This window comes from Blennius ocellaris, assembly GCF_963422515.1.
Source record: "Blennius ocellaris genome assembly, chromosome: 6".
In the NCBI taxonomy this organism is placed as follows: domain Eukaryota; kingdom Metazoa; phylum Chordata; class Actinopteri; order Blenniiformes; family Blenniidae; genus Blennius; species Blennius ocellaris.
The window spans coordinates 11,089,850-11,115,615 of NC_137655.1; the positions used below are offsets into that span (position 1 = coordinate 11,089,850).

The following is a 25,766-nucleotide window of genomic DNA, read 5'->3' on the forward strand; positions in this document are numbered from 1 at the left end:
TTTGCTGTTTTTCCTCTATAAACCATGGAGACTGTTCCCATGGTTTTCTGCCGGACTTCTCATCTCACACACTTTATGTGATGATTGACGAGCTGAGCGAGACCCAGGATTACAAGGAAATCCTCTCATTATGGCGCTGATGATGGGGATGACATTGTGGGGAGGGTTTTCTTTCATGTATTGTATGTCCAAGTCATCTTCTGCCCACTTGTTTGGTTTAATTAAGTGATCTTCTGGATTTGTGGCACTCAAGTACCTCAGGAGTGCCGAGTGTCAAGTAGCAAAGCACTGTGGCAGAGCCGCGCTGGGACAGCAGACAACAGTCTGACCTGTTGGGTGGCTTCTTTGTTGATGTGCATTTGAACACATTAACTCAGATGCAGCTTGTTTACATCATTGTAGGGCTGTTTTTGCCCAGGTGTTGACATGATTGCTAGGTGGACTTCCTTTCTTGGGATCAGTTGTTGCAGGTTTGTGTCCTGCTGTTATAAGATTCTCCAGGTTGTGTCCTTAATTAGACACACTTAAAGTAGCAAGTAATGCCGTTTATTTTACATACCCATACATGATATTATCTCAAACTTCACTTTTGTGAACAATAAGTACGTATCAAATATATAGGCTGCAGTCCGTGCCACTGTCGACTTTGTTGGGAGAAATTGTGCAGGCTCAAAAATCAAAAGCACTCCCAGAGCACATACTGTACCTTTTCTTTTGAGTGACTTACAATTTTATCAAATCTATTTTTGTAACATTTTACATGCACAACATCACAATAATACATGGATTTTTACTTAGAATGTGTTTGTCATGTCAGGGGCATATTTACTGTTAATGTCACAATACTATCACATATAGAAGAAATAACATGTTTTCACCTGACTGTATAGTGTTATTTTGCCTCTGTATGTCTTCAAAGCTCCTATTTTCAATCTATATCTGTGCGGATATGAACTCTTTAATAACTCCTATGAAAAGTAACTCTCATCAGCCATATTCCCTTATTTACGTGTTTAAAGGGGAATTGACGAGGAAAGTCATACTAACAACATTCGACCAAATATCAGTTGTAATTGCTGTAATGCATTTTTAGGTAAGAAGTATCAAGTTCCATACTTCAACAACAAACCTATAGTTATTTTTATTGAAGATGCAACCAGAAGTCTTGCATATCCCTGTGGTGGAATTGCTTTTGCAAAATTTGACCTGAAATTTTTTTTTGTGCTCTCACAATGACCAAAGATTCCCACCCTTGTCATATAGCATCAAACAAAAAACGTTTTTCTGGTTGAGACTTGTAAGGCACGGGATTAATTTCCTGACCTCTGTCCAGCAGAAAGTGTATTTGGTTGAAAAACTTTCAGAAGAATAGGCTGACTTCAGGACTTGTTGTCTCAAGTGGCTTGGACTTGATATTTGTGTATTGTTTATTCTAGTTTATATTTGTGGCCTCTGAAAGCTGGTTTTACCCGGTTGAGGGATTATGTCTACCATTATTTTATGGGTAGTTCCTATGTCATCTTTGGTAGTACTTGTTTTATTTTTTGGTTTTTTTTATGTTGCCGAGATATGTTAATGATGAAATGGGCAGATTCTCGGCTCTCTGCAACATCACTGTGAGTCTGTGTGCAGACTCAAAGGAATTTAAGCGATTGTAGTTGTAATAAAATTTCAAATATTACCAATGTTCTTACAATATTTAAACCAGTTTGTGGCTGTGGGCCTTTCTGCGAGGAGCTCCATGTTATCTCTGTGGGAATGCATTTCCATAACAAAGTCTAAAGCTAATTTGTGACTCTTTGTTTAGTTAGTCCGTGTAGCAACTTTCTTCCTGTGTTGGCTGTGTGATTGAATGGCGACCTGTCCTCAGTCTAGGTGTACTCTGCCTCTGACCACTGTAAGCTGAGTCCGGCTTCAGCACCCTGCACACCATACGTTGGATGAAAATGAAGAAGAGGGACAGATCAAGCCAGCAAAGTTGCAAAAGTGATCTGGCAATCTTTGCTCACAGACGCATGTTGTCCCCCTTGTGATGCTCTCAAATGTCAGTCTTGGTTTTTTATTTATTTTTCTGTCCGTTTCCACCACAGTTTGAACTCTGTGTTTTCGTCACTCTATGGGCCCTGCAGCGAAGGTTATTAACGTGGGGATTTATTTATCTGACTGATCTGACTAGACGGGAAGGACTACAGTGGCAGCTGTCGTGGGGCTGAAGGGACAGCAGAACCCCGGCGTTCACTCCCTCATTACTGTGTTTTAATGAGCAGGAGAGAAGGATTACAGCAGCTTTCCCATCTGGTTTAGAGCTGTATGACGGTAGGCGCCACTCCCCACATCTCCGATGATTGCCTTTAGTTTCATTCTGGAGCCGGAGAACTGAAAATGGGGCATTGTTTTGAAAAACCAGCGTCCTCTAATTAACTGTAGTTAACTTTCCCTTGTATGTAAAATGGGGAAAGTCTCACCTTCGCTCTCAGCCTCCGAGTGTTTCTGTTGTAGAGCTGGATGCTTCCCAAGAGCCGCAGTATGATGAAAGTTCTCTCAAAGCTCACAAATCCCCCTGCAGCTCTGCTGCTTCTGTTTATTTACTTCTTGTCCTTTGTGGCTGATATAAAGTTATTAAGCCAATCTGAGCTGCGCAGTTATGCACCTTACTGTAATCTGCCCTGAAATTGGATGCTACCACTTTAATTGCCAAACAGTTTCATAGAGAGTTGGACCCAGATAGGACCCCTGTAACAATGTTATCCCATTTATCCCATCACGTCAGTGTTTTTCTGAAGACCGAAACATAACAGAACACACTTTAAAGAAAAGAAATTATAATAGTGTGGTGAGAGTGAACATTTGATCAATTTGAACTCTTTTAAGACTGAATATTTCCTCTGCTGATGGCTTTTTAATAGTCAGAAAATGTGTGGCGAGTCTTTCTGTCTCTTTTTCCAAGAAATGTTCAATAGCTGACAGTTCTTCAGGCCTACTGTGTGTTTTTATAGCAAGATGCTCATGTTACAAATATATAACATGCTCGTAAATCTTGTCTGCAATTGGTCAGTCATTCTGTATTTCTCTCATAAAATGTCCTTTATGGTTCCATAGTGACGGAAGGAATATAAAAGTAACAATAATTGTGATTCATCCATCTTGTATACAGCTTTATCCAATTCAGGGTCGTTGGGGGGGCTGAAGCCGATCGCAGTGGGTGACAGTGGGTGGAGGCAGGGTACTCCCTGGATAGGTCACCAGGGCATCACAGGGAAAAACTGGGCGATAAACGCACAATCAATCACTTTCAAACCTATAGGCAATTTAAACGCACAGATTAACCTCTTTGTTTTTGAACTATGGAAGGAAACCAGAATATCTGGAGAAAACCCACACATAAAGTCCCCAAACCTGGAGGTGAACAGGTCATTGTCTCAATGTGAGGCCAGAGTGGTAACCACTAGATCAATATGCAGCCTATTATTCAAGGCACGATTCATGTGGCATATCAACTAGCCTTCCTCTCGTTTTCAGAAAATGTCATTGTCGTAGTTGCATTTTATGGGGTGATCATGAAAAAAAAACAAAACAGGACTTGGTCAGAAATGGCACAGTCATGTCTCCTTCACATTGCACCATGTAAAAAGCTTAACTGCAAATGTGGGTTCATTACAGTTTTAGAGTTTGTTTTATAAGTGAAGTGCTTTGTTTGAACTCTCCCTCTTGATTCCCTCTGCCAGCATCACGAAGGAGAGCATCATCGACGTGGAGGCAGTGGTGAGGAAAGTGGAGCAGAAGATTGAGAGCTGTTCCCAGCAGGACGTGGAGCTTCACATCGAGAGGGTTGGCATGCTTTTACTACACACAGTCGGGCAGCAATTAGTACACGTGCCCTCTTCAATTTCACCTTTGTTCTCTGACACAGTCTTGCGTTTAAATATGTATTACAATATTGCACTCAGACTGGAGCTTTTGTTTTTCATATTACTCGAGCAGCTTCTAAAACTCCTCACACAGGAAGTACACAGGTGTCTTGCATGGGTACAGTACATTGCAGCACGTTCATGAAAGTGTGAAGAAAAGCTGCAAAGAGTGATATAAAAAAAAAAAAATCCTGTCATGAGGTGTGTTTTTGTTCTCTTCATTTTCTCAGTATTTTTTTGCAAGAAAGGTGTTCTTCTTGGAATAGATTGTCACAGTTTGTGAGTACAGTTCAAACTAACAGAAAAACACACTCAACTTCGTTTTGTTCATCAAAGTATGTGTAAATCAGTGTGCGACTTGGATCATTTTATTAAAGGTATGAAAATAAAAATATATGTGTTGGAGTATAGATTTTGTTTTTGACTTTTCCTGTTTTAAATAAAAAATTATCTGTTTGAAGGAGTGATTGCACAGACCTCATGCTGCATTAGTTGGCCATGACAAAGCAGAAGTGGGCTGATTTCGTTAATTTGGGAACGTTGTACATTAGATTTTTTCATAATATTATGCGTCACCATTTACATACTGATATTTAACTTATTTAGTCTATTCTATTTAGTATTTAGCTATTCAATATTTGATAATTTTATTGTATTTCCCATAAATGACTACTATGTGAAGTGGCACTGTCTGGGATTTTCTCCTAGGATTAATGATGAATAATTAATTAATAATTAATGACTCTGATATGCTCCATAAAATAGATGAAAAAATACGAATATACATCATTCTTGTTTCTTATTGGAGGCTTCGTATAGTTTTCCAGCTTATATATTTTAATATAATTCTCTTTTCTAATGTGTTCATGACACTTACTTTTCTAAGCCTAAGAAAGAAAGACACAGACGCTATGTAAAGTTGGGAAGAAAAGCGTGCAGCCTTTATTTTCCTCCCCTCACACCTACCTTGAGCTATTGGGAATAAACGCAGTTCCTTTTGAACTCTTCACCCTACAGCGCGTACTTCCAGCAGCACTCGATGCAGTCGGCACTGTGCTTTCTCAGCTTAATGCAGTTGGTATAACGTAGGTTGTTTCTGTGTGGTTGCTGACAGGCATGTGCATCTAACGGCTTTATCAGATTCTCAGGTTCTCACACAGGCAAGGTTTGAACAGATGAGATTTCTCTGTTTCACTTTGACGTTTTCAGTCTGTACGTAAAAGCCTGGTACTTCCCCACGTCGAAGCAGCCTTAATAGAAACATTGGCTTGTTGTTTTCTTCCCTTTTCAGATTTTTGTCATCAGCCAAGCTGAGGCTCGTCTTCCTCTGCAGCTGGAGGATGCTGTCAGGCCTGATGGAGACGGAGAGGAGGTGAGTCAAGGGAGAGCGCGCAAGCAAACATTCTTCGTCCAACATCATCACAACAGGAAACACTCCAGCCTTGTTTGTTTTTTTTTCTGCACAGAAATGCAAATGATTCATTGATTCATCCATTTGTTTCCATGAAGCCATGCTCAGCACTTGAGGATTCAGTGTGTGATTAAAGTCCTGATAAGTATGCACCATTCACCATTCGGACAGCTTAGACATTCATCAGCAAGGCCCAAAACAACTGTCATCCTCACACTCCTCTTCATTGAATCTTACACTAAGCTGTTTTTGTCAAATATACGGGTCCATTCATTAGAGATGTTTTCCATACTTGTTTTCCAAACACCAAAGTCCAAACAGAAAACAAAATGGTATTTTAGTTTTTCTCACTCCACAGTTGTATAATTTAAGAACTTGATCAAATACTGTCAAAGGCCCCGGTTTAACAATAACCGAGACATATTTATTTGAGTGTGTGTTCTGGACTTGTTTGAAACTTACCGTAAGCTGGTGCTGCTGTTTAGTGCAGAGGAGATACCTGCACCTTCATCACGGTAATCAGTGAGGAGCACCAGATGCAACCAAACAATGCTATCAGCTACAGATGGAGAACTTGATTTTTGAACGTTTGCCACGGATCTCAATAACAACAAAATAAAATAGTTCAGTTTCAGGGCAAAAAGAGGAAAAAAAAAAAATTTGGAGTGGAACTTTAATGTGTTCTTTAACATACAAGAACATAGTTCCCATATCCAAGTAATCGGATGGCATTTTCAGTTTCTAAAATGGAAATTTTCTGGTGAAAGTTGCTTTCACTCATTCACTCATCGACCAATTCTATTCAGTGTTGGTTGTTGTGAGATTAGTGTGTTGAATTGGCTTGGCGAACAGGATCAGCTGACCTCTCTACCTTCCAGGGATGGTAATGGGTCATTCCTTTAATGGCTGCTCTATGAACAGTAGTTAAAAGTGACACAACTCAACTACAATGTTAAAACATCATTATAATAACGTATCGTCACTAGAGATGACATTTTTCAATGATATTCAGGCGCTGCCATTGCAGCATGTCATTTGTGATTTAAAACCAGGTCTGCCATTAATGTGAAATTGTGAAATGCCCACAGACCCTGACCAGTTTCAAATATCTGCTTAATGGGTCAGTTTCAGCATATGAAGGTCTTCAGAGGCTGAGCAGGCAGATGGGCTCCAGCGCCTTTCACACACATTTGGATCATGTTGTGGTCATACTTGGGTTAACCTGCATCCAGTTTGAAAGCAGCCTGAGATTCACTTTTTAAACACCCTGTCTGCTCATTTGTTGCTCATCAGGGTTTAGATGGCAGCAATCACACTTCCACAAATGGGCCATACTACTAAAGCGCTCATGCCAGTTTGTTTCAATGCAAGTTGCCAAGTCTGAAAATAGCCCTCGACTCACAGCGTGTGTAGATAGGTTTGTTCGCACCATAAAATATCAATGAAATATATGATAATTAACACTCCCAGCTTGTCTTAATCATCAGTGTCAAATTATTAAAGCATATTGATGCAGTGAACTAACTTTACCCTTCAAAGCGAAGCTGTTTTTCCAGTGAAAAGACTAAAGATTGGTGTTTTTGGCAGAATCAAAGATGGGGTAATTGTACTTAATCACCTTGTTTGACTCGCCCTTCTTCATGCAAATGGTGATTTCATCACACAGTGATTACAAGAGCCAGCAGCCAGTGTTTGGGGACTCCTCTGAATTCCAATTAAGGAATGGTGCATCGATGCTGAATCATTTTTAGAGTATCATGATGCATTTAAAAAGCCATTCTTTCTCTCAGCCACGGTTTATGTGGTTAATAATGGTTGTTAAAACTTTGAGGCTGCTGTTGTGGGTTGTAAATCGCTTTCTAAATGCAATACTGCTCACAGCAGTTGTTTGTGTGTTGATTGAATTTAAGACATTATTCTTTCTTTTAAATTTGTTTTTGTAAATTATGTCTTGTTATTCATTGGTTGCAACTCGGTATCTATTAAATAACTATAGATCTGCCCAAATCCAGTGGAGAGGAGTCTGCCTGGTTGAAGTACGTTAGCCGCAGCCTCTCAAATTGCTCTGACAATTCCATGCCTTTGAAACAGGTGGTTTGCTCTTACGGCAAAGCTGTAAGATTTCATTAAACACAATAGCTGCAGGGTCTAAATTTAGAGTCTGAGGCTATGTTTTAAATCCTGAAAAAGGCGTTGTACTTCCAAAAGGTTCAGAAATTGTGGACAGGATGCGCACTGGTGAACATAACTGATTGAATCAGTACTTGCTTTGTCTCATCCACCATATTCAGAAAACTTTGGCTTTTTTATAAACTGTTTATTTATTGCAAATCATGATTATTTCTGGTGTTTGGTATTCACCTTGCATCTAGAGCTCATCTCAGCAAACTATTTACAATGCAATTAAATAATTAAAGCGTCATAAACAACGCAGCCTGATCATCCGCCTAAAAGTTGCTTGTATTTTTGGTGAACACAGATGCACATGTTAAATTGTCACATACCGGTCGCTATTGTTTTCCCTTTTAGGTTTTGGTCAATTATATCTAATAACAAACTGATTTATCGCCATATCATTTGTGCGCACGACACCAAAGGCATCTGAGTTCCAATCGCTGTTTATCCAAAACACTTGTTGTCTGCAGCAGACCGGGTGTTTTCTAGTTGCGATTCGTCACGTCAGTCACGCTTGTAGGTGCACCTGCCTTCCCCAGAGACAGCGGTCCCAAACGCTCTGCCTTGCTGACTGTCCGCCCAGCAAACAGTTAGTGGCCCTGCATGAGGCAGTTTGGAGCAGGATGTGGCGACACAGACTATTAGCTCAAACCCCAGCGGGTCCTCTCAGGAAACTTGACATGCATGACCCTGGAAGCAGTGGCTCCCCCTGTGATGAAATATTTACGTTTTCCAGTTTGTTTCTTTTCTCCGTCCTCACTGTTGTCTCACACCAGATGTATTTTATTACCGTTGACCCTGTAATAGTTACAGCTTTGGGGGACTGAATGTTCCTCTCATTATATGTGTTTAAGCTGTATGAAGATGGCAGTTGTGCTGCGCTCAGTGTTTTATTCCAGAAATGAATACAAACCTATAGGGAGGTTTTAAAGACTAATAGCTTTTTAATCCTTAAACTTGCCCATCATCATTTTTTCTGATATTTTTATACTTATGGGGTTTAAAAAACAAACAACCCCCCCCCCCCCCCTGTAAACTATAAACACTTGACCTCCTACTTCCACTGCGATGTACTCGGCAGTTATGTTGTTGAATAATTCATAGCCCGAGGGTCTATTGGTGATGTGATAAAGCCTGTTTTTTTGGTTTTGTTTGTTTGCCCTTAGGAAGGCAGAGCCACAGTCAACCAGGACACCAAGCTGGACAACAGGGTGATTGATCTCAGGGTAAGTTGCTATGAGAGCTGATAAAAGCCAAGTGGGAAAAACAAACGGATTACTTGTCACAGGTTGCATTTTGTTTTGTTGAATCAAATCTCCCAAGTCAGGTGTTGTGAAGATCGTTTTGGCGGGGGGGTGCATTTGGTGCTTTTTCACAGCTTTTTTTTTTTTTTCATTCCTCTATTAAAAAAGTAAATTTTTTGTCTTTTTCAATTTTACAATTTCCTAAGGATAACCATAATAACAATAATATATCTAGTAATCTAGTAAATGAATGCAGCTTCTTTTTTTTTTTTTTTTTACATTGCATCTAAAAAGAGTTCAATAATGTTAAAGAAAACCGCTTCATGCCTTTGACTTCAAAGCCGAAACCCTCATGAGCGCGCAAGCAGTGAGAGTTACAGTGCAAACCACTGCTCCTCTAGAGTAAAAGAGATACTCTGTGATTTAGTGGCCTGGTGCTATGAATCCGGTGTGGTGTGGGAGACGTGCTAAACCTATGCGAGCAGCATAAGACGGCGAGTCACAGAGTGTCTCATTGTTTTGATATGTGCCTCCCACATGGATGGTGCGGCTGGCAGGAAGGCGCAGACACCACAGCACGAAGCCTCACAGCCTCAACACACACAACAACACCTGTTTCTGTAACACAGTGCACTTTCAGCTCATAGACTCGAGCCTGTCATCAGGTTTTCACTTAAGAGCCTCGTGTAGCTATAAAGCGGTTCCCACACTGGTAGACAGGCACTCCAAAAGGGAACTATAAACCCATCCTGTAATAATTTAGTTTCTACGAAACTCCCTTTGTAACCTCACTGTCCTTGCACACAAGGAGCGTCTCAGAAAAACACAGTGGAAAAGTTTTCTGAGTAGATTTAGGATTGCAGGCTGGATTTTGTTTAGTTTTTTTCTGTTACACACAATGCGGGTGAAGCAGTAATGCAGAAACTGGAAATGTAATACAAAAAAGATATGGCTGGTATAAGTGTAGTTATGTAAATAAAAACACAATATTTCATTCACAACAAAACTTGGAAAATACATCTGAAGTTTAGAGCATTGTATTATACGAGCTTTTTTTTTATAGCTATGTTCGAATTGAAAGCACATCCTGGGCGAGACATGTGTCCATCAAAAGATGGTAACACGCACTCATATTCATACTTGGGGGGGCAATTTAATGTCACAAGTTAACCTAACGTACATTTTTTGGGATTGTGAGAGAAAACTCATGCATGTATAGGAATAACACACAGTTTCCTAAGTGCAACACAGACTTCAGACAGGAAGCAGTGTTATTGAATTGACTGATCATTGATTATTGGCGAGAGTGTGTAATTGTGATGGCTGATGCTCATGACACCACAAAAATAACTTTCACGAAGAGTAATACAAGTATTGTTATTGCAGCAGCTACATTATATTGTGTTGTGTACATTTTTTTAAAGTTTAAACTGTAATGAAATTATTGCTGATGAGTGTTTATCAATACTTGTTACATAGTTTCAGTTAGATTTTTAGATTAAAATTTTTTATTTTGTCCCTGGCAGGAAAGCTCACAAGCCGAGAGAGAGCCTTGCTGCTCCAGTAATGGAGGAAAAAAAACTAACCTGGAAGTAAACAAAACTACGTTAATTACGCAAAAAAGATTTTACGAATTAAAAGTTTCAAATCAATTAATTAACGCATTCCTTTTGACAGCATTAAAATATATATATGAAATCTTATTCAACGTATATATATGACGTTGAATACGTTTTCTTACAGTTTTCATGGTGTGCTAATACTGTATAGAGTATATAAGTAATTTTCGCCCAGAATCTTTCAGTAAGAAAATACACAAAGGTTTAAAATTGAAACTTGTATATAGTTATGTTTTCCGTAAACGTCAGCAAATCTAAAAAAGATGCAAAGAAGTCTATAGAGCCCCTGGCAGATATTCATACTTTCTTTTGTGGCCTTGCAGCCTCCATGTGGTAGCTCATCACCACAACTGGGTTTCGAACAGGCACAAGTTGCCACTTTAGCGGTGCGTCAGATTCACATATATGTTACTTGGCCCCTCGACATCAGAAGAAAACTCAGTTTCAGGATATGGGGTGCTACCCACCCACCCATACATGCATCGACTGACTGCAGACTTGCTGTAAACAGGAAGCACAGTCGTAATCTTTGAATGTTGTCTTGCACAATCTAGTTTTTTAGGGGTTTGTTTTTTTGTCCCAAGTAGTAGCAATGGCTATAGCCTCTTGTGTAACTACTTAGTTTATGTTCACTGCTCTTAAACATATTTTATCTCTTTTTTTTTTTTTGCTAAAGTATCAGATCCACTCAGACAGCCCTGAAGCATTGTCTGCAGATTAATGAGTCTACTATTATTAAGACATGATCACCTTGCTTTCAGAGCTGAACAGGCAGGAGAATTGGGAAAGTGGGGGTAAAATGGAACCTTTTAATTAACAGACATTTAATGGATGGAGCCCTGTTATATCATGATCGTTTCTAATGACTAGAATTGAAAGCCAGATGATCTCAACTGGAGAAAACATGTAGTCATTTAAGATGAGTCAGTGAGGTTTTGGGGGAGTTTTGACCTGTTCCATCGCCCAACTGTTGCACTCGCTGGGTCATTCGGGTTTCAGTTTTATGCTGTAATCCTCTTCTTCTCTTTGAGTTGCCTGTCATGATGTCAGTATTAACATAGATGATTATAGGTTTAAAGTTCCTGCTGTTCTCGCTGGCTTTGACTTTGTCCTGCTCTTGCCTGCAAAATAATTGACCCAGTGTTTTGTTTGCACATTTGTTGTATCTCATGACATCACATAATGTCGTAATGATCCTCTTTGTCTATTTGTGTGTGTGTCCGATAGACAACCACCAGCCAGGCCATCTTTCGCCTGCAGTCCGGAGTGTGCCAGCTCTTCAGGGATACCCTCACCCAAAAGGGCTTTGTGGAGATCCAGACCCCCAAAATAATCTCAGGTGAGAACCTACCGTCTGTCTCATTGCAAACCTGAGACGAGTGAAAACTCGCACATTTCTATATTGCCACCCACAGGTGTCCCATGAGTCGGTGTTGGTGAGACTGACTTCCATCTGCCATTTCAATTTCGTCTCGGAACCAAATTTAAAGTGCAGTTGAAACTGACGAAAACAGTTTGAGACTTTAGGAAGTAAAACTCAGTCACGCATATCTGTTCCCAGGCAAACAGACAATGAGGTATAAGACCAAAGTTTGTTACAGACCAATGAGGACTTTAATCCAGCCTGCTGGGAGTTTTGATGCATCGACCGTCTCTCACGTCAGCCTCTCACAGCCTTTTTTTTAATTTGACAGGAGAGGCTCTTCTGAAGATTGTTCCCAAAAGAAGTCATCTCACTTTACTGAAGTTAGGAAAGTGAAAAACTCACAACCCGGACAGACTTCTTTCCACTGATAATCAGAAGACGCACACAATTCTGGGCCAATGTTTTAGGAAAGCTCGAAAAAATGGTGCAAATCACAACTCTGGGGGAAAAAATAGATGTGTTAAACATGAATATTTTTTCTGTTAAAACAAAGCAAAGTAAATACCTCCTTTTATAGCCAAAACGGCATAGGTTCTTGTTTTTCAAAATTTTTTTTACAGAAAACTTAAACACTTTTTTTGATTTTAGGGTATTTTTGTCCACGAAATGAAAACTCTATTTAAACTAATCAACTTGTGTGAGAAGGAAGAAAAAAAGAGTGATGTATCAATGTATATTGAAGCATTTTAAACATTGTTTTCAAAAATAATGTTATTCAAAGGTCTTTCATACATTTAATCATAATTATAAGCAACAATATTGGATTACATTTGTGACTGCAATATTAGTGACAGTACAATACTCACACCATGGTTATCACCTCGTGCATTCAGGCTAAACACGCTCCATTAACTTCCTGAAGGCTTCATTTTCAACAAAGAGAAACCGGATCTTTCAAAGTCATTGGTGGGATTATCTGCATTTTCTCATACTGGGCAGAATTGCTGCTTGTCTTGGTAAATAATATCAAATTGGCCTCATTATTGCTTTAGCCCTGCAAACAGGAGCAGCCTTCACACCATGTAGGCTACTCAACCAAATGCCCAAGATTGTTGTGATTGCACTTTGTGGTTGCACACAGTCTACATGCTATTTTGTTTTTATTTTCAAAACTGAAGTGATGCCAAACCATGTTTCTTCATTTTACCAGGGGTTATGTAACTCCGGGGGGGGGGGGGGGGGGGGGGTGTACATGCTGCCTCATAGTGCTTCAGTCCCGAGTGACATTGTACTTTTAACCGACTAAGATTTCAGTTGCAGATTGGACATGGTGGACGTGCTCTGTGGATGTAGGCTGACTCGAATTCTTCCGTCTCTTGTAATTTGAAACTGATTCCATGGTGTTGAAATCAGGACTCTGTGGGGCCACCTCATAACATCTTGTCTTTATAGCTCAAAATGATACCTTTTGACAGTTTCTGTATCATTTGAGATTATAATTTTGATTAGTGTTAATCTGGAACCATTCAGAGGTTTTCTTGTACTACGGTATACAGTTGAGCTCTTCTTTCTGTTGTGTCAAACAATTTTCACAGAAGGGTTTGGAGGAGATTCTTAATGCAGAGCTAAAATGTATTATTGTTTATGGAGATGTCCTTGATTTTGCATAAATAGAATAAGATGTTTATCATAAACATGTTAGTCACTTTTAAGACAAAAAGTCATTGTTATTCTGACGATAAAATCAACTCTCCCATCCCCGGCCTCCTACGCTCTCTTTACACTTGAAATAAAGTCTAGCAAAACCTATTCCGCTCTCACTTCCCCTTTTCTGAAGCAGCCAATGAGGACGGTTGTCCCCGACAGTCTGAATTCAAAACTGGCGCTCATATTTTGGCGGCAGCTGCAGTAAAAACGGTGTACCTTTTAGGTGCAAAACCACATCTTCCTGCATGGCACCACCCATCAGCCCTTCCACGCCACAAACAGTTTGTGTTCTGTGAACACACACCCTAGTACTGTGAGAATATCAGATAATGGTGTGTATATGACGTCTGTGTCAAAGTGAAAACCACTGATGCGTTATGCAAGTCTGGCCTGTGCGATACGACGTCAAGGCCCGTCTGTCAGGACCATGCCAGGAAGCCACGTTCATCAACAAACGGCCAACATTGATCACATTTATGACTTTGGTACACACTCATTGAGCTGCAGTCAAAAAGGAAGAGTTTCTCTCAGCTAGAGGCGATCTGTGAAATATTCTTGTTTTTTTCGAAAAGAGAAAAATAACCCTAAGGTGGCTTATTAGAGTTCCTGCTGAAACACCCAATGAATAGATGAAATATAGCATCATTAAGTGGGGTTGGTCAGGGTTTTGAAGTGAGAAATTTCAGTTTCCTCACTCGGGGAGCTGTGTTTGGGGGAGGGGTGAGTCAATCATCCTTTGCGGTTAATGGTCATTTTGTGCCAGAGGAAATAAAAACCTAATTTTCTTCTCTCAAACCTGTCTTTGTCCACTCCTAGCTGCCAGTGAGGGTGGGGCGAACGTCTTCACCGTGTCTTACTTCAAGACCAGCGCCTACCTGGCCCAGTCTCCCCAGCTCTACAAGCAGATGTGCATCTGTGCCGATTTCGACAAGGTGTTCTGTGTGGGTCCAGGTAAGAATGACCCCCGCCATCCATCTGTTGCCGGTGCTTATGGCGAGCAGCAGGAACGACCATCAAGAGTGAAATGAAAAATGCAGACCCTATTAACTAAAGCGACATTTTTAAAATGCCTCCAAATGCATTCAGCCTGTTAAACTTTTAACGGACCTCCCTCTGTTGACTTCACTGTGGTCCGAGCCGCTGTAGAGCTCAATGAGTTAGTGACACAGCGGGAGCCGTAAAAGACTTTGTAGAGGTGAGTTTAGGAGAGCCCACAGCTCTTTAGATAAGCAAACACTGCCACCATCTGATTAGCAACGAAATCGCGGCCATCCTCTTGATTGAGTTTCTCCCAATGCATAGCCATCCCTGTTTAGACTGCCGCATGCATGAAATTTTCAGTCTTTGCAGGATTCTCGTCCAAGATAAAATAAACCATCTGGGAGCAGAAAACACATTCTGTATTCAACCGACTGGACTGAGGGCTGCTTCTTTTTTTTGTTTACTTCTGTGTAGCTCCTCTAGAGAAATCAAAGGGCTTAAGGTCATTACTGCTTCTAAGGCAACAATGTATGCACCACTGTTGCCTTAGTTACAGTCGTAGAGATTTATCTAGTCGGGGAAAATGAGGTTCAACTCTCCTCAAAATCTCAGCGGGGCCACAAGCACAACTCTTCAAATTTAGCCTCAACAGCTACGAGGGGGCCACTGTCTGAAAACCAATATGAATCCAAATAAAAAGCCGTTGCTCCACAAACAGGAGCAAATGTCATTATGTTTATGCCTGAGATTATTTTATGTTTTTCCCACTTTGTTGAAATGTATGTCAGAGACCTGAAGCATTATAACTATCACACAGAAGAAGGAAAGTCTTGGCCGCATACGAAAGCACAAACATCTTGGTCCGAGTGTGAGTTGTGTGAAGCCATTCACATGCACAGCCATGTTTAAGACCTCTCATTGGGAAGTTGTATGTGTGTGCGTGAGCGCATGTCTGATTGCTCTACAAGAGTTATGTAGATGCACATTTATTTGTATGTGTGGGTGTAGACTCCTTCATGTGTTTGCGGACATACAAATGTCAAGAAGAGAAAAGGAAAAGATGAGCTGCATACTGTGAGGGATATTCTGACATCAAGAGGGCAACACATTTATGCACGACGACAAACTCTGGTTAGATATTTGTAGCTTTGATGATATCATTAGCTCATCATAAAAGTACCAACAAAGCAACATCTTAATCATCAGCAGACCCCTGAATACCAAATAGAAAGCTTTCAGTGTGTGGCATTCATGATGAGTTTTCAGTCTGCTTCACTATCAAGGATACAGGGAAAGGAAGCGTAACGTGAGCAGATGTAGTTACATTTTGCCCAAACATCGGCGTTCGAGTAGCATTCTTTTTGATCCACTCCGCCAAGGACGGACTTCTCTTACTTTGTGTGGTGACAATAAAGGCATTCAATCATTAGCAGTCGCTGTGACCGAACACTTGTCATTAACGTCCTTGTTTCATGAGGTTTTTATGAGATAAATAAGCGGCCAGATTTTGAACTTGATGGACCTTTTAATGGATTTCTGCTTTGTGGTGTGATCGAGAGGATATTTAGGAGTTCACACTGATCAGCATGCATTGACGCTGCATGAAAGGCCTTACTATCTTGGAGTCAATACTGAGGATTAGTGAGAATTTTTGCTGCTAATTTAATGACCGAAACTCATTGTATGCTCTTAATGTTAATCCACATGCATACATTTGATCTCTATTGACTTGAGGGAAACTAACTTGTTGTCCACTCCACATCTGGTCAGTTTTCAGGGCGGAGGACTCCAACACCCATCGTCACCTCACTGAGTTTGTGGGTCTGGATATTGAGATGGCCTTTAACTACCATTACCACGAGGTGATTGACTCCATCACTGACACCATGGTGCAGATCTTCAAGGGCCTGAGAGACAGGTACGTTTTTACCTTGACCTCGCCAAATCGCATCATGTTAGAATCTCAACTTTTCCCCACGTGAAAATGGATGTAAATTACTTAGCAGAGAGGCCCAGCATTTGTGTCTCTTCAGCACGAGAACTGAATGTTGACAGGATCAGGTCCTCCTGTGGACTCTTGGTGGATAACAAAGAGTCAAACTAAGTGAGAACGATTTAAATGGCTGAATCTAAATTAAGTGTTGTCACATAGTGCTGTCTGCCCTGATGAAGGTCAGTGAATTCCACTCTCTTAGCCAACTGATTTGTCAACAGGGAAATGTTTTCATGTGGCTTTACTACCTCCTAGTGGTGGAAATTAGTACAACAAACTGTTAAAACGGAATAAATGGAGTAGTTAGGTGAGTGAAATACTTTTCAGATGCACTTTCTATGCACAATTTTTTTTGTACTTATAAAATGTTCTTTGGATTACATGTATATGTGCAAGTCAGACTTGAAGGGCTTCATTGTCAGAAGTGGACACTTTTGAAGTTGGAAGTATTAAAGTAAATATGTTTGGACGTCACCTGTATTCATCGGTTCACAGTTGGTTAAATCCCAACAAGCATCGACTGACTGTCCCTCAGATCAATTATTATCCCACGCCGTGGCTGATAGGCCCCGAAGGGGGATCTTGAAACAGTCTCCGTACGTACGTCCGTACGTCCGTCCGTTCGAACGTTCCTACCTATATCTCGGCAACCCGTGGGCCCACAGTGACCAAACTTCACATGTGGATACATCTCAGAGGGGGAAGGGATACTATGGTGACCTTCACCTAATTTGCATATTAAGTAGGTCACAGGGTCACGAAGTGCTTAAAAACACATTTTGGGCTCTGGAGGCCTAGGTTTTTGAGCTAGGGCTCTGAAATTTTATACACGCATGATACACACTCCAGGGATAACCTCCAGTACACCAAGTGACCTGACCTTGACCTTAAAGATTGGTAGGGTCTGAAGTTTGCTCGTCATGGTTGCACAATACATGTATTTTCATATAAACATTTCTCCTCATTTCTCATCAGTTCCTGGGCCCACAGTCACCAAACTTCACACATGGACACTCCACCTGGGGAGAAGGGGCACCATGGTGACCATGATCTAATTTGCATATCAGGTCACAGGGTCACTAAGTGCATAAAAACACCTTTTGGGCTCTGGAGACGTATTTTGACATAGCTTATGAAGAAGACCTTTCAGATTCTACATAATTATCTACTAGGACCCATGGAACACCCTCTAGTGTACCAAGTGTGCTGCCTTAGAGCTGGCTTTGTGAGAAAATATAAAGCCCTCCGGCGGGGGATTAGCCGAGCAACGGCCTTCTTGTCTAACTTGTTTTTGCTCTGCTGGCATTTGTAGCACAAATTCACGTTATTGGGAACAAAAGAAACTCCATATTTAATACCATGATTTCAAAGTGTTTACAGAAATGAACTTTTTCCAAGACCTAATATGAGCTGCCTGAAATGCCTTCAGAAAAAATACATGCAATCTTAAACCTTTTTCTGTCACAGGTTCTCTCTTCATTAATGTTGGGGAAAGTATGTCTCTTTTTTGGTTTTTAAAGATCTGCAGCTTTCAGCTTGCACATTTAGAAAATTCACTGTTCATAGCTTTCACTCTAAATAGCTCCTGTTAATTTCTGTGATGCGTTGCTGCCATCTGCTGGTCAGTTCCAGATCTTGGCGTTATGTTAATGATGAATACATTTTAAGATATAATTCATTGTCTTTGTCTGTTTTCCCGCTGTTGTCCTCAGGCCAGATTGAAACCTGGGGTTTGAAGGATTTGGCTCTCTGAGCCTCATGTTCGACATCCCTGCCTTAGATATTTCAGCGGTTTGTGATCTTGTTTAGCTTCAGCTTGTGATCGCGGTTCCTCTTTCTTGAGGTTGTTTTGTCTGTTTATCTTTTGTTGGCACGGCTTCCCAGATTTCTCCACTTTGACGCATGAACTTGTTTGGAGCACACTCTTGAGTGATGTTCCAACACATCAGGCAGATAACTCGGCCTCTGAGGAAATCTGTTCACCGTCTCCTCCGGCTCTGACAAGGATATCAAAGTGTCAGTCGTCAGATGTGCAGTAAACGTGCTGATTGTGAGACGGGTGAACCAAATGGGATAAAATATGTGTCAAATTGAGGATGAAGTATTTCAAAACTTAAAACTGTTGGAGATTCAATCCCTTCAGCTAAGCAACAAATCTAGAAGAGATGATATCTATGTTGGGAAACAGATGGTGAGAACTGAGCTGCCAGGCAAGAGGACAAGAGGAACGGCAGTGAGAGGCGAGTTGGATGTGGTGATTGTTGTGAGCCAGGAGAATACAGGAGATATGATGGAAAGAACATGATAATCACATTATTCATGTCGTGGGGACGTACTATAGGTCTATTCGCTCTGTTTCCATATACAGATTTCAGGAATTGGCAGGGATCATTGTTTCAAGCTGGTAGATTAAGCTTATATTTTTATTGTGATGATTTGAGGCAAACATTTATTTTGTATGTTTATTATCGGCCTGCCGGGTATGAATATATGCGTTGTCTCTAAATTGTGTAAACACAACTTTGTGCTTCTGAATCAGTTTCCAGACGGAGATTCAGACTGTGAACAAGCAGTATCCCAGTGAGCCGTTCAAATTCCTGGAGCCCACCCTGAGGCTGGAGTTCACCGAGGCCGTGGCCATGCTGCGTGAGGCGGGGGTGGAGATGGGTGACGAGGACGACCTCAGGTCAGATTACATTGCACATTGTGTTCCACAGCCCCATCTTCCTGTCAGATAAGGTAATTTGACAGTAAATTAACTTTACGGTGTATTTCACTACTTATTTGGTAGATCAATGGAGGTAGGTGCTACTTATACTGCTGTTGTAAAACTTCATAGTTGCAGGAAAGTCGTGTCTAAACAGTTTGAAGACCAGTCATTCGTTTTAAAACTCCTTTTTTGTTGATCCGTAGTACACCCAACGAAAAGCTTCTGGGCCGCCTCGTCAAGGAAAAGGTATGTTTCACTGTCTTTTATTCACCATAAGACTGCAACAGTCTGAGAAATGTTTGATCAGATGTGCTGTTCAGACAGATGTGAGCTCAGAAGGGAAACTTGCAGTTCAGTTTAAAATCAATCAAATACATTTGGATGGTTTGGATGAAAGAACATCAGAACTTTTACGCATTGGCTCCAAAAACCTGAGAAGATTGTTGAAGAAGATCGGAATCATGGTACTGTGAGCGCTCAGCTTGAAGTGGAGTTGAAATAATTTATAATGCTTCTGACAATGACTGCATAGGCTACAAACAGCTATTCATGTGTTATGTAAGATACAAATATTGACTTTAGTACTTTCATTATCACAGCTTATGCATGCTGGAGCTGTTGTCGAGGACTTTCAGCCTCCTCAACTGTTTTTGTCCTGTAGGTTTTCTTGAAGTGCTTATTTTTTATATGTTGTCTTCATTGGTCCGCACGTATTTTATCAGCCTTCTGTTTCCACTTCAGTATGATACCGACTTCTATGTGCTGGATAAGTACCCACTGGCTGTGAGACCATTTTACACAATGCCCGACCCAAGCAACTCTGTAAGTCTCTCTCTCGCTCTCTCGCTCTCGTCATCCCTTTATTTATTGATGGATTTTGGTTTGTTTGTGTCCTCACAATCCAGATGCACTGTTATTTCTTCCAATTGTAGTTTATGGACAAATGGGTAAAATGTTAGGAAATATCAATAAATGTGTGGATTCTGGAAAAGCACAATTAAAAATGTAGGTGAAACAAAAAGGTTCAGATAACACACAAACCAACATTATTACCAGAAAAATCTCTGTAGTGTCTACTCTTTAGTGATATTTATGTATAGCTTTCAACACATGGTTGTTGTTTTTCAACAAATGTGAAAGGACTTGAATTCTCTTCAGGTCTTTAATGTCATTTTTTCTTACTGTTCAAAGCTAAGAAGGAAAAATACATTGCCGTTAGTCACTGAACTTGCGTTTGTGCCTCTTTTTTTTGTTGTTTTTAAATAAAGAAATACTCCAACTCCTATGACATGTTCATGAGGGGAGAAGAGATCCTGTCTGGAGCTCAGAGAATCCACGATGCTCAGCTGCTCACTGACCGAGCCAACCATCATCAGATTGGTAAGAGCCGTGCAGAGAATCATCAAGAAAATGACTAGTGTTTGCCTCCCTCCAGTGGTGAAGGCCAGGAACTACAACTCTCCTGAAACGTGTTCAACAATCATCACCACAACTTTTAACATGTGCTTCTCTGTTCGATCGTGTAGATCTGGAGAAGATCAAGGCGTACATCGACTCTTTCCGCTATGGAGCGCCCCCACATGGCGGCGGAGGCATTGGTAAGGAACACAAGTCCGGTAGAAACCAAATACATATACAAATTATTGTGTCTTTATTTGCTGACGTATTATTCTTCACAGGCCTGGAGAGAGTCTGCATGCTGTACCTGGGCCTCCACAATGTGCGTCAGACCTCCATGTTCCCTCGTGACCCCAAACGCCTGACGCCCTAGAGTCTCCACCATATGAACAAACCACCACGGGGCCGACGGGGAGCAATACTAACACACAACCAGGAAATTGAGCATAAGAGCTAGTGCCACCTTCTAACTCTTAACGTGCCACTGTAATTGTCCCTTGGGATGGAAGAATCAAGCAGCTGTAACAGTAGGGGTTACTTTATTGATCGGTCTATGTGAGTTTCTAACAATGATTAATAACAAATACATTCAAGACGGAGGTGAGAATGACTTGACGTTCAGGGTTGTGGTTATAAAGGTGCACACACATAATTCATATTTTTAAAAAATTAGTTGGTGTTTGAGGGTTTGTTTTTTTTTTCTATGGAGAACTTAGTCCTTCCTACTACCAGCACACATGTCAGGCTAATGATTGTGGTGTTGATTCAGCATCTAACTGCAGGTGTTTTGTAAGTAACCATGGATTCAAACACCCACAATAAATAAAAGTCTTTAATTATAAGTTGTGTCTATGTATTTCTGTACATTTCTTTTTGTACTGAGAACCCTCTTTAAGTTCTTAAACTTCATTCATTTTGCAGTTAACTGTAGTGCAGAGTAGAATCCATACAGAGAAGCAAAACTGAAGATTTTCAAAAATATTGAAATAGAAAGCAAACCGAAAGAGTATCTCTGCTCATCATTGTCACGTCAGTAAAGGCAAGCCAGCCCTCCTTCACACAGTGCATAATACAATACATAAAAGTGCTCAAGTGTTACTGCCATACAATCAAACTATATCCAGTATAGTTCGCAGTTACAATTGTCAGTATTGACAAACAGTGATGATGGTTCCCAGTTTAAACACTTTGTGTTTCATTGTGTCCTTCAACAAACACAAAAGCTACTTGCGAGTCCAAGCTCCATGAGAACTTAAGATCCAACACTTGGCTTATTCTGTCGCAGCTCCGCTGACTTGGAGGATGAAGAGGAAGATATGGACGATATCCACGTACAAAGAGAGCGCTCCGAACACGTACTCTTCTGGGCTAATCGCCAACTCCCGATTTCCGATAAGGAGCTGGGTGTTGTACACTAAAAACTAGCGTAGGGACACAAGAAAGGACAAAAGAACCTGTAAACTTTTATCTAATAGGTTGAGTTCAGTAACATGGAGGCACAAACAAGACTTTGTGGGGAAACTTCAGGACACATTGTTGTTTGGTCATTTGTTCAGTCACTTTGTTTCTAACAACACGTTGGACTACATTATATGATGACTGATTTTTCGGTTTGTGACCCTCGAGATGTGGTTCGCTTCCAAGGTTAGAGATCTACAACTCATCACACCATGTCCATGTGTCAGAGCATCGCTCGATATCTCACCCCCACAGCCAAACTTCTCTCGACGGAGGTGGAACACCTGGAGTAGCAACATTATCATTCCTGAGTGTGTGTGAATGTTGCTAACAGCGTAAAGCACCTGGACTGTTTAAGCAGTCAAATGCACAATAAAAGCGAAGTCCATTTACTGTATATAAAAGTGCTTTCATCACTGTAGAGATGGACCTGCACTGAACCATTACGGTTTGGTCATATTTTTAATGTGGAGAAAGAGCTTGGTTCCATTAAGACTAAGCTGTATTGTTAAAACTTAGCAATAAACTGTACAAAAGAAAGCCACAGAAGTGTGTGTGTATATATCAGCATGGACTTCAAGTCTAGTGAATAACTGCACTTGAAAGTGTAAGAACTATTATACCTCCTCTTGGTGTTTGACAACAGCCTTATAATAGCGACCTGGAACCCCCCCACCCCCCACCCCCTTACATTCACATCAGTGCAGACTCACCAGAGTGTAAACGAGAGCTCCAATTGCAGCGTAGAGCATATGCAGCCAAGGGACCTGTTGAGTGACATAAGAAAAGGCTCCATGTGAAATCAGTCACACAGATGCATCCTTCTGATCCGCTGCTCCTCACACTGAGAAACACGAGCAGAGAGCGAGAGAATGAATTAAAGACCTCCTCACGTATTGGAAGTAGAGCACGATGGTCGTAACGATCCCGATGATCATGAGCAAAACTGCGGCAATACTGAGGAGCCCGCCGCAGGAGGTGAAGTCCACCTGTGATGAGAAACGAGATATTAGTGGGATGAAAGTGAATTCGGTTGGCTTTAGGCCACATGTGAGGGCAGGGAAGACGATATGAAAGAGGATCAGAAAGCGGGTTTCAAGGGGAAAAAAAGAAAATTAATGGATTTGACATGCAGGAGACCAAAATGTAACTTGTGTATCTCGAGTTGCATCAGACAGAGAGGCTGGATTCACATCTTATCCCAAAATGTGATAAATATTTAAAGGAACTCAGTGCCCCACTGCAATGTGAGACAAAGGAGTTATTTTACACTGACAACAAAGACATCCTCTGACAAGCCACAGGCTACTGAGCTACAGAGAGACAGTTTACATCTCCATCTACCTTGGTTTGGAAGCAGAAGACTGTGACAGCTATACAAACTACTGCCGTTATTCCCATGGCGATGAGCACGGCTTTTGTGTCATAATAGCTGTAAAAGATCACATGTACACACATAGACAGTATCCCATTGGTGCCGTGCATCATGATTTAACTGTACTGTATGCGGGTGAGGGAAGCAAACGACAAACCTTGAAATTGTTCCAGACATGTAAGACAAGGCCAGAGTCTGCAGGAGGAAACATGAAAACAGCATCATCAGAACACTTTTTTATGTGAAGCTTCAATTGTTTTCCTTTTTTTTAATAGCTGCTGTGTGTTGTTGGTTTTCCACTAAATATTATTTGCTTGGCTTTGGAAAATGCAATGTCAAACAAATAAATACTCACAAATACTCCCAGCAGCACAAGATTCCAAGGGAAACGCCTCCTGAATAGGAACGAGGATTAATGTATGAAAATGAACAGGTTAGGATTCTTAGATAACAGACAGTAGGAGACCTGTGCAAACAAACCTTGCTTACCTGGGCTCTTTGCAGCAGATGAGAATGCAGTAAACCACAAAATAAACTACACTGTGGACAGAGAATGAATGTTACTGTATGCTGCAATATTTGACATGACAAAACAGCCATGGACTGAGATATTACACACTTCAAAGAAAGGAAAGAAAGTTTATCTTCTTATTCTTTCAGGACCCAAGCATAAGAGATATCCTCTACAGAGGACTCAAGACAATGAGTTTGGTGCCAGCAGGAGATAAATATTATTTTTTTCCATTATTTTATCCAGTTGCAGTTTGTAACTCGTTAGTTTTGTGACTCACAAAGATGCCCAATAGATTCCAGGGTATCTGATGACAAACAGCCTCACTGGGTCACTATGAAAGCAACAGATATAAGGCAACACAGAGGAGATTGTCACCACTTTACTCAGCATCATTTAGCAGCAAAATTGTTGTACCAAGATGAATGCGGACACTTACACAAATGTAAAGACAGCAACGACTGAGAAAGTGACGACAAGCTGTGCTGCTAAAATTAAATAAACCTGTGCAGAAACACAAGCGGGGGGAAAAAACAAACACACTTTGGAGCAAACGGAGAACTGGATTAAAACAGCACAACATAGTTTTGGACTGTTTTTACGACCTGAGACATTTTAACAATCCTCACCTTTTTGATGAAAGCATGCCGGATAGATGTGCTTTCCCACTGGCTGCTGAGAAAATCCTCCATTTCTCCTGCAGAAGTGGGAACAGTAGGATTAAACCTGGGAATTTATTTTAGCACACAGCAGGATGTGATACGAGTCCTTGTCAGTTCCTCAGGACCTGTGTTGGGTGCGGGCAGTCCAGCAGACAGAGTCGGTACTGTGGTGGGCATCCCAGCTGGAGAGAAGCCAGGACCAGAACACATGCTGGACTGTGGGTAGACGCTGCTCTGGCCCCAGTAGCCCGGCGGGCCGGGACACACACCCGGGCTGGGGCTGTAAGACGGAGGTGGTGGCAGTGGGGAGCCATGCTGGGGCTGGTAGGGGTAATTGCCAGACTTTGGATGTTGAATCGCTTCCTCGTAGGATGGAGGACTGTCAAGTTTCGAAGTCATTTCGCTGACCAACCTTGAAAAGACGATAAAACAGTCACCAGCCACAAGAGATGAATATTATACTAGTGATTTGCTTGTGCTGGTTTGACACATGATAAATGTGTTTCTGTATCTTTTGTTCATACATCACAAAGTAGAACATTGCCTTTTGTATTAAATTTAAATTATTCTATATAATACATCTGTTCTGAGACTATTTTCTTCTCATGGCTCTTCAGTTCCAGTACTGCAGGAAAACCACACAAAGTAAGCAAGTTATATGATAGAATCTAATTATATACTCTCAGTTGCACCAAAGTTACATAGGTTTAATTGTTTAAAGCAAAATGTTACTTACCTCTTGGCATTAGCTTAAGTTAGACACACTGTGGTCGCCTGTCCTGTCTTTCTCCTTGGAGGTTTGCAGACCTGCACACAGGAGGATGAATATTTGAAACTGGATATGCTCAGTGAAACTCATACTGCTCATGCTGCTTCTCAGAGGAGAGACACTGACACAGGTGCCTGTTAAAAAGAATTAAGAAGACAAAATTCAAACATTTTGAGTAGCTTTTATGTTTTGTGTGTATTGTTTCAATTCAAGAGGTAAAGCTTTTAATTACATCTGTTACAAAGCACTATGATTCTTTAGAATGCCACCTTTAATAGTCAATGGAGTGGAGACAACTGAAGTTGAGACAAAGTTTTTTCTATGCCGGTGTAGCAGTCCTAAATTCAAAAAAAAAAAAAAAACTAAGAAAAAACTTGATCCCTCGTGTATTGGTATGCAAAACATATTTATCCATAATACCTTTAATGCTTTGAATTAAAATCTAAAATTCAAACTGGAAAATGTATATATTTTTCTCA

General features: G+C 40.8%; 2 protein-coding genes across 2 annotated transcripts in view; one reads left to right on the forward strand and one right to left on the reverse strand.

Moving 5' to 3' along the window:
• dars1 (aspartyl-tRNA synthetase 1) overlaps positions 1-21,354 on the forward strand; it is a 32,514-nt gene extending 11,160 nt beyond the window's left edge. The window contains exons 7-18 of the mRNA XM_080498210.1: positions 3,726-3,828; positions 5,200-5,280; positions 8,661-8,720; positions 11,585-11,696; positions 14,247-14,381; positions 16,182-16,329; positions 18,944-19,090; positions 19,318-19,360; positions 19,856-19,936; positions 20,383-20,494; positions 20,641-20,712; positions 20,794-21,354. Coding sequence (XP_080354336.1) covers positions 3,726-3,828; positions 5,200-5,280; positions 8,661-8,720; positions 11,585-11,696; positions 14,247-14,381; positions 16,182-16,329; positions 18,944-19,090; positions 19,318-19,360; positions 19,856-19,936; positions 20,383-20,494; positions 20,641-20,712; positions 20,794-20,885 — 1,186 coding nt within the window. The 3' untranslated portion in view covers positions 20,886-21,354. The remainder of the gene's footprint in view (positions 1-3,725; positions 3,829-5,199; positions 5,281-8,660; positions 8,721-11,584; positions 11,697-14,246; positions 14,382-16,181; positions 16,330-18,943; positions 19,091-19,317; positions 19,361-19,855; positions 19,937-20,382; positions 20,495-20,640; positions 20,713-20,793) is intronic.
• A 429-nt stretch (positions 21,355-21,783) lies between these two features.
• LOC308131643 (protein lifeguard 3-like) lies at positions 21,784-24,917 on the reverse strand (the record flags this gene model as incomplete). The annotated part of the gene is made up of 11 exons (XM_080498438.1): positions 21,784-21,933; positions 22,684-22,737; positions 22,864-22,959; positions 23,315-23,402; positions 23,503-23,540; positions 23,701-23,740; positions 23,835-23,885; positions 24,137-24,190; positions 24,296-24,360; positions 24,486-24,553; positions 24,644-24,917. 11 exons carry the CDS (start codon positions 24,915-24,917, stop codon positions 21,784-21,786), a joined length of 978 nt encoding a protein of 325 aa, XP_080354564.1.
• Between the last annotated feature and the right edge of the window lie 849 nt (positions 24,918-25,766).